At 35.2% G+C, this 9,974-nt stretch overlaps 1 protein-coding gene across 1 annotated transcript in view; it reads left to right on the top strand.

Annotated features, from left to right (window-relative positions):
* The window catches only part of LOC141340236 (anosmin-1-like), a 32,962-nt gene extending 23,688 nt beyond the window's left edge, over nt 1-9,274 (top strand). The window contains exons 7-10 of the mRNA XM_073845160.1: nt 33-139; nt 7,023-7,087; nt 7,162-7,255; nt 9,249-9,274. Of these exons, the coding sequence (XP_073701261.1) occupies nt 33-139; nt 7,023-7,087; nt 7,162-7,255; nt 9,249-9,274 (292 nt within the window). The remainder of the gene's footprint in view (nt 1-32; nt 140-7,022; nt 7,088-7,161; nt 7,256-9,248) is intronic.
* The last annotated feature ends 700 nt before the right edge of the window (nt 9,275-9,974 follow it).

Below are 9,974 nucleotides of genomic sequence, written 5' to 3'. Positions count from 1 at the left end.
CTGAAAACACGGTCGTCCTCTCTCTCCTGCAGCAGCAGAGTGACGTGTAAGCGTGTGAACGTCTGGATACGTGTGCGTCTGGCCACAAACTCTCTCCTGCGGCTGTTTAACGCCGGCATTCTGCCACCCACCATGATGAGTAACGAGCAGAGCAGATAGCAGACACAAACCCATCAAACTTAACAGCCGCGTCCCATCAGAGAGACTCCTGCTGGGGCTGACCGGCCCTCCACCACACACACACACACACACACACACACACACACACACACACACACACACACACACACACACACCACAGCAGGACACTGATATCAGGAAGCTCATAAAGCCTCTCTTTGGTGGTTTACGTAAACTTGGACAGCAGGATGAATATTTGTGTGGCTTACAGAGAGAAACAGAAAACTAACGGGTGATATATTCACAAAGACTGCACTGGTGACGTAATATTAGGCAAAACTGTGAATATTACAGTGTTACATTAAATAAAAATTAATTAATCACACTTTTTGTCATCCGTTTAGGGTTATTATTGTTTACTTACACTTTTTGAGTTTTTATTTTTATATTTTCTGTTTTCATTTCAGGTTTTAGTAAATGTTTTAGTCATTTTGTGGCGTTTTTGTAAATTTAATATTTAAGTTATTTAAGTTAATGTTCTTTTTATTTTAAGTAACATGCATGTTTTTTAGCGGTTTTAACTTTAGTTGAAATTTTAGTTTTATTGAAAAATAAGAATTGCGAGTTTATATTTCGGAATTCTGACTATTCCTCAGATCTGTAAGTTTATATTTCGGAATTTGGACTTTATTTATAAGAATTGCGAGTTTATATTTCAGAATTCTGACTTTATTCCTCAGAATTGCGAGTTTATATTTTGGAATTCTAACTTCATTCCTCGGAATTGCGAGTTTATATTTTGGAATTCTGATTTCATTCCTCGGAATTGCGAGTTTATATCCCGGAATTCTGACTTCATTCCTCGGAATTGAGAGTTTATATCCCGGAATTCTGACTTCATTCCTCGGAATTGCAAGTTTATATTTCGGAATTCTGACTTCATTTCTCAGAATTGCGAGTTTATATTTCGGAATACTGACTTAATTTTTTCAATATTGTGAGTTTATATTTTGGAATTCTGACTTGATTTCTCGGAATTGCGAGTTTATATTTCGGAATTCTAACTTAATTCCTCGGAATTGCAAGTTTATATTTTGGAATTCTGATTTCATTCCTCGGAATTGCGAGTTTATATTCCAGAATTCTGACTTCATTCCTCAGAATTGCGAGTTTATATTTCGGAATTTTAACTTCATTCCTCGGAATTGCGAGTTTATATCCCGGAATTCTAACTTCATTTCTCGGAATTGCGAGTTTATATTTTGGAATTCTGATTTCATTCCTCGGAATTGCGAGTTTATATCTCGGAATTTTGACTTCATTCCTCGGAATTGCGAGTTTATATCCCGGAATTCTGACTTCATTCCTCGGAATTGCAAGTTTATATTTCGGAATTCTGACTTCATTTCTCAGAATTGCGAGTTTATATTTCGGAATACTGACTTAATTTTTTCAATATTGTGAGTTTATATTTTGGAATTCTGACTTGATTTCTCGGAATTGCGAGTTTATATTTCGGAATTCTGATTTCATTCCTCGGAATTGCGAGTTTATATTCCAGAATTCTGACTTCATTCCTCAGAATTGCGAGTTTATATTTCGGAATTTTGACTTCATTCCTCGGAATTGCGAGTTTATATCCCGGAATTCTGACTTCATTCCTCGGAATTGCAAGTTTATATTTCGGAATTCTGACTTCATTTCTCAGAATTGCGACTATTTCGGAATTCTGACTTGATTTCTCAGAATTACAACTTTATATTTCAGAATTCAGACTTAATTTCTCGAAATTGCAAGCTCAAATTTCAGAATTCTGACTTCATTGCTCAGAAATGCAAGTTTATATTTCGGAATTCTGACTTCATCTCTCGGAATTGCAAGTTTATATTTCGGAATTCAGACTTCATTTCTTGGAATTGCAAGTTTATATTTCGGAATTCTGACTTCATCTCTCGTAATTGCAAGTTTATATTTCGGAATTCAGACTTCATTTCTTGGAATTGCAAGCTTATATTTTGGAATTCTGACTTCATTTTTCAGAATTGCGACTATTTCGGAATTCTGACTTGATTTCTCGGAATTGCAAGTTTATATTTCGGAATTCGGACTTCATTTCTTGGAATTGCAAGCTTATATTTCAGAATTCTGACTTAATTTCTCAGATTTACGACTATTTCGGAATTCTGACTTGATTTCTCGGAATTGCACGTTTATATTTCGGAATTCTGACTTAATTTCTTGGAATTGCGACTATTTCGGAATTCTGACTTGATTTCTCGGAATTGCAAGTTTATATTTCGGAATTCTGACTTCATCTCTCGGAATTGCAAGTTTATATTTCGGAATTCTGACTTCATTTCTTGGAATTGCAAGCTTATATTTCGGAATTCGGACTTCATTTCTCAGAATTGCGACTATTTCGGAATTCTGACTTGATTTCTCGGAATTGCAAGTTTATATTTCGGAATTCTGACTTCATCTCTCGGAATTGCAAGTTTATATTTCGGAATTCTGACTTCATTTCTCAGAATTGCGACTATTTCGGAATTCTGACTTGATTTCTCGGAATTGCAAGTTTATATTTTGGAATTCGGACTTCATTTCTTGGAATTGCGACTATTTCGGAATTCTGACTTCATTTTTTCAATATTGAGAGTTTATATTTCGGAATTCTGACTTCATCTCTTGGAATTGCAAGTTTATATTTCGGAATTCGGACTTCTTTTCTTGGAATTGCAAGCTTATATTTCGGAATTCTGAATTCATTTCTCAGAATTGCGACTATTTCGGAATCTGACTTGATTTCTCGGAATTGCAAGTTTATATTTCGGAATTCTGACTTCATCTCTCGGAATTGCAAGTTTATATTTCGGAATTCGGACTTCATTTCTTGGAATTGCAAGCTTATATTTCGGAATTCTGACTTCATATCTCAGAATTGCGACTATTTCGGAATTCTAACTTCATTTCTCAGAATTGCAAGTTTATATTTCGGAATTAGGACTTCATTTCTTGGAATTGCAAGCTTATATTTCGGAATTCTAACTTCAATTGCGAGTTTATATCAACTGTGACTTTATTTCTCAGAATTGTAAGTTTTTAATTATCACCTTTTTGAAAAATGCATAAATATTTAACCAACACTAGCTTCTCTGTTCTTTTTGTATTATATCATTGTATAATATCATTGTTAATGTCAGTATAATGTAAAAATGAACCGTAGATGAGTGTTTGTTTCCTCTGAAGGCTGGCGTCCTCCATGCTGACATTGACAAAGGTGTTGTGAACTCATCTGCTTTACGTCTTCACCAAAAGAAGCTTTGAAGTACAAAAACTCACACTAAAACCCAACAGCTTTTGCTTCTACTGGGTGGAAATCATGCCATGTTTAACATCACTAGAACTACCATATGTGACCCTGGACCACAAAACCACTCTTAAGTAGCACGGGTATATTTGTAGCAATAGCCAAAAATACATTGTATAGGTCAAAATTATTGATTTTTCTATTAGGCCATAATCATTAGGATATTATATAAAGATCATGTTCCATGAAGATATTTAGTAAATTTCCAACCGTAAATATATCAAAACTTAATTTTTGATTAGTAATATGCATTGCTAAGAACTTCATTTTGACAACTTTAAAGGCAATTTAAAGAAAAATGTTTTAAAACTTTAACATAAAATAAAGTAAAATTTGAGATGTTGTTTTGCCAACTAGCTGAAATAAAAAGTTTAGGGTACTAAATTATCTAAAAAGTAAAATTTGATAAAAACTATAGACATAGATATAAGTTTTAGAAATACAAAAAAAATACATAAACTTTAACTACAATTAAAAATAAAAACAGAATTTTATACTATATATTTCACTATAGTATTCAGCTTATTGTTTGCTAAAACTAAAACTAAAACCAGAAAAAAAGTTCACCACTTGAAATAAAATAAACATTAACCAAAATAAAATAAAAATTGTAAAAACTTTACTTTAAGCTTAACTAAAATTTGCAATGCTGTTTTGCCAACTAGCTGAAATAAAATAAGTAAAAGTATTAAATTTAATAAAAACTATAGACATATTTTAAAATAAAACAAAATAAGACAAAAATACAAAAATAAAAATACTTTAACTAAAATTCAAATAAAAACAGAATATAAATAATATATAAATAAAAATCTAACTTAATAAAAACTAAATTAATTAATTTATTTAAAAAACAAAATAAAAAACTAAAAGTTAAAATTAAAACAAAATATAAAAAATATAAATAAAATACAAAATTAAATCTAATTTAAAATATTTACAAAAAACGATTAACTGCACTGAATCTTCTCGATTCCCAAGCCAAGATCAGACAAAACACAATCCAAACTGAACTGCTAGTGAAACAACTGACCTGGAAAAGCACTTCATTGAAAAGCCACAAAAGTCAGACTAATTTCTACCCTGTGAAAAGGAGCTGCTGGAGACAGAGGGGGTCTCAGAAACGCAGCTTCTTTTTTCCCATGATTCTTGAGAAACTTAATCTTAATTCTTAAGAGGAAAACACAGACATGCAAATCAAACCAACCAACACGCAAAAAATACTACAATCATTGCAACAACAAAACAGCTTGCGATGCATCCAAATGTTAACATGTTTTAACGATATTGGCTATATACTCATTATCCAAGACGTAGATGAGTTTGTTTCTTCATCAGATTTGAAAAAATATACCATTCCAATACTGTCTCACCAATGGATCCTCTGGAGTGAATGGGTGCCGTCAGATTGAGAGTCGAAATAGAGTCAAAATAGCACATCACAATAATCCAAAGGTAACCCACATCACTCAAGTTCCTCAGTTAACGAGTGGAGAAGACAAATCCATCATTAAGACTTTTTTAACTAAAATATATGTCCATAATCCATATTAAAAGTCCATGTCCTGTTGTCTCTCACATCAAAATAATTCTTCATGGATTTATTTCAGCTTTTGTCTTCTCTAGATGTTAACTGATGGACTGGAGTGGTGTGGATTACTTGTAAATGAGTTTGTTTCTTTATCAGAATTGTATAAATGCATCATTCAATCACTGTCTCACAAATAGATCCTCTGGAGTGAATGGGTGCCGTCAGAAGAAGAGTCCAAACAGCTGATAAAAACATTACAATAATCCACAAACACTCCACACCAATCCAGTCCATCAGTTAATATCTTGAGAAGACAAAACCTAAAACAAATCCATCATTAAGACATTTTAGGGTGTTAATTAAGTTGTTTTTAACTAAAATACGAGTCCATAATCCATAATAATGCTTCCTCTAGTGAAAAGGTTCAACTCCTGTTGTCTCTCACATCAAAATCCAGCTACTTGGACTGTTTCAGCTTGTAAACGGTGCTGCAGTGAATGGGTGCCGTCAGAATGAGAGTCCAAATAGTCAAAATAGCACATCATAATAATCCAAAAGTAATCCACATCACTCCAGTCCATCAGTTAACATTTTGAGAAGACAAAAGCTGGAAAAAAATCCATCACTAAGACTTTTTAAACTAAAATACGAGCCCATAATCCATAATAACGCTTCCTCCGGTGAAAAAGTCCATCTCCAGCCACATAAAACATTAATGATGTAATGTAAAAACACATTAATGATGGATTTATTTGAGCTTTTGTCTTCTCAAGATGTTCACTGATGAACTGGAGTGGTGTGGATTACTTGTGGATTATTGCAATATGCTATTTTGACTATTTGGACTCTCATTCTGACGGCACCCATTCACTGCAAAGGATCCATTGCTGAGACAGAGATGGAATGATGAATAGATGAGCTTCTTCACCAGATCTGGAAAAATATACCATTCCATTACAGTCTCACCAATGGATCCTCTGGAGTGAATGGGTGCCGTCAGATTTCAGATAGGTTTTCACTGGAGGAAGTGTTATTATGGATTATGGACTTAATGTATATTAGTTAAAAACGTCTTGACGGATTTGCTTCAGCTTTTGCCTTCTCAAGTTGTTAACTGATGGACTGGAGTGTGATATGGATTACTTGTGGATTATTGTGATGTTTTTATCAGCTGTTTGGACTCTCATTCCGACGGAACCCATTCACTGCAGAGGATCCATTGCTGAGACAGTGATGGAATGATAAGTAGATGAGTTTGTTTCTTCATCAGATTTGGAAAAATATACCATTCCATGACTGTCTCACCAATGGATCCTCTGGAGTGAATGGGTGCCGTCAGAATGAGAGTCCAAATAGTCCAAATAGCACATCACAATAATCCACAAGCAATCCACACCACTCCAGTCCATCAGTTAATGACTTGAAAAGACAAAAGCTGAAACAAATGCATCATTAAGACGTCCATAATCCATAATTACACTTCCTCCAGTGAAAAAGTCCATCTCCAGCCATATATTTGTTTAAAGCCAGTTTTGGCTTGTAAACACTGCTTGATATTGGTTTATTTTGTCTTCACAAGATATTAACTGATGGACTGGAGTGGTGTGGATGACTTGTGGATTATTGCGATGTTTTTATCAGCTGTTTGGACTCTCGTTCTGACGGCACCCATTCACATCCATTGGTGAGCAAGTGATGGAATGACACATTTCTCCAAATCTGTTGAAGAAACAAACTCATCTACATCTTGGATGAGCAAATTTGCAGCAAACGTTCGTTTCCAGCTAAAATGGCCAGACCAGGCAAATTATAAACTGCGGCAAGTCTATTTCTAAGAGCGACTCTTATTTGCAAAGCAAATCAATTGAAGCGTTGGGGGTCTTTTGGAAGCCTGACCCTTGCAAACAACCAAAACTGCTTTTCAGCTCTTGTTTTTTCCCCTCTCGCTTGAGCAAGCACCCAGAAGTTGTCAAACTCTCTCTCTCAAGCGTTCTCTCACTCCAGAAGAAGTGCTCACACGAAAGATAAAGAAAGGAGACACAAAAGGCCGAGGCGGCAGTGAATGGAGGGTGATGGTGGTGCTGTGGCATGCTAATGAAGCTCTAATACTCACAAATGCCCTCTCCCTTCGCTCCGGCAACAGGGCAGCGGGGTTAATTATCATAACAACGGGGCGCTGGACATTTCGCAGGCGACGCCAAGACTGTCCTTCTCCAGCGCGCTGACGGATCTGAGAGGTCAGTTTATCTTTGTTTAAATAATTAACCCACCTTTGCTTCACTTTTGTCTCAACGGCGACACCACCATGAGCCTTTCTAGCGGACAGAAACCGCATCATTCGGTGCGTTCGCGCAGGCAGCGGGTGGCTGTCGGAGACATCTCCGTCTTTTGTTTGCCGTCTACGGTGGCTCAGGCTAAACGGAGCTTTTCACCGACATAAAACACACACACTGTACGGGACAATACACCGGGATACCCCATGTAAGCAACCCAGCGTGGGTTTGGCTTTGTATTGTGAGGACTTTACAAACAGATCACTTCATTAAGAGGTGTGTGAGTACACAAACTCCACAAACCTGCTCCAACAATCCACAGAATTAACATCTCTAAGAGAAAAAGGCCTCGCCACATACTGGGCCAATGCTGGTTTAAGAGTTCAGGAATTAGTAACTTTCACAACATTGTGAAAACTTGTCAAAGTGGCCGATGCAGAAAATCTCGCCAAACAACAGGGACTTGAAATCAAACCTACTTTTCTTTGGTTAGATGTTGGCTTGTGTTGATGTAGAATCAGTGTTGGCGATGAAACATTTGCTCAACGTTCACTTTGAGCTTTACATTAGCAGTAGGGATATCGCGAGTAATCAGAAACAACAGCAACAGTTAAGGGTTTAACCCTTTACCTATCCATCCATCCATTTATTCAACTATCCATTCATCTGTTTTTCCATCCATTCAACAATTTCTCCATCCAAACTAGAGCCTGACCGATTTATCGGCAGGCCAATATTATCGGCCGATATTAGGCATTTTCCAAACTATCGGTATCGGCATTTATAATGGCCGACAAATTAATATTTCAAACATAAAATAAAAACGGACGAAACACCCTTCAACCATGTCATGAGTAGGGTTGGGTATCGTTTGAATTTTATCGATTCTGATTCCGGTTCCGATTCTGCTTATGGATTCCGATTTTTGTCGATTCCTAATTCCGATTCCAATATGATAAAAAAAAAAAAAAATCCATTAAAAAGTTTTTAGTCAAACATATTTATTCTGTCTTTTGCCTATGGTTTTACCAAATAATACCACAGAAAACAAACAACTAGTCTAATATAAATTTAAAAAACATTAAATTGTTAAAGACAAGTAATAAAATAGGAGCAAATCAATTAGCAATAGCATAAATAAATAAAACTGAACAAATGTCAGGTACAGAAATTGAAATCAAAAGTTTAAAAACACTGCATAGTTTGCTTTTCATAAATAAAATATTGATTAGTCCTCATTAAATTTATAAAAAATGGTGGTAGTTTCATGGTAGTGTTGGGAATCGAAAATCGATTCCGATTCTGGAATTGGATACTTAAGATAAAGAATCGAATACTTTATATAAAATTTAAATGTCGATTCCTCTTATCAATTCCTGGGTGCAATTTTTCATCTAGTGATCTGCCAGGACCTTGTGTGGTAATGTAAACATCAGTCTACAATATGAATTGCGCGAAGTGCTCAAAAGTGTGGCTACGCTTTGTAAAAACCGAAGACAAAGTTACTGCTGCATGCAAACTTCATCTTAGAGATCTGCAAGGGGCGGATGTTTTAATCCCGCGCCCGCCTGCTCTAAAACGAGTATATGCTATTTCGTCCCGCAAAAGCCCACTGATAAAAGTAGCTTATACCCCGCGGGAAGACAGCTATCTACTTCATCTCTTGGCTGCATGAAACAAACCCTCCCATTAATGTAAAGGCAAAGATGATCAGAGTAATAGTAACAAACTCTGTCAGTGGAAGACCGCTAACGTTCACATTAATGAGCTTGGAAACCACAACAAACTTATTCTGCCTAAATAAAGTAATGATTACTGTATTTATAACTAGCATATCTCTAGTTACAGTCCCTGGATTGTAAAATGTAAGTTAGACTTGCGAGGAGTGAACATTTAGACATAGAGAAAAAGTATCAAATGTAGCTCGTGCATAAAAGTTCGCTTTTCTTTTACACAGGTGTGAAATCCAATGACGCCAAGTGAGCGTTGCAGACTGTCGTTCAGCCGCAGCATTAACGAGTCACATAATGGATTTAGATCGCTAAATAGTAGATTTTAGAAGGCAGGCAGCAACTGATGATTGAAAATGGTTTGATGTAGCTTGGTGGAAAGAATTTAAAAAGTGCAGGTAAAGGGATAAGCAAGCTGACATTGTAATTATAATGTAGCTTATTTTTATACATTTTATTTATCAGAACTTTATTATATTTTGATGTATACTCATAAATAACTACAAATAACTATTCTTGTACTAAAACCTGCCTCTGCTGGACTGAAGCTATTGAGGATTGACTGATTCAGTACACTACCTCATATACTGTTAACAATTTATATTTTGCTGTTGTTGTTATTAATCAGAACTTAACAGAATTTGTCTCCAGTCCTATTCAAAGTTATATTTATGAAGCTTACAAAGTCTTTTAAAACGGGTAACTTTGATTTGGTTGTTGTTGTTTTTGTTCAAATGACTTTACGTTTCGTATCTTAAGTTTGTATTTTTATACATTTTATTTATCAGAACTTTCATATATTTTGATGTTCCTCTGTTCTGCTGTGACAATAAAAGAAACAAGTTTCTTTTTAAAATGCATTATCATATTATGGTAGTTAAAACTCATATATAACTACAAATAACTAATGTTAGGGAAATCTGTTAATGTTTTGTTGCACGTTTCTGAAATTG

This window comes from Garra rufa, chromosome 8 (assembly GCF_049309525.1).
Source record: "Garra rufa chromosome 8, GarRuf1.0, whole genome shotgun sequence".
Taxonomy (NCBI): domain Eukaryota; kingdom Metazoa; phylum Chordata; class Actinopteri; order Cypriniformes; family Cyprinidae; genus Garra; species Garra rufa.
This window is presented reverse-complemented; position numbering and strand designations above follow the sequence as displayed.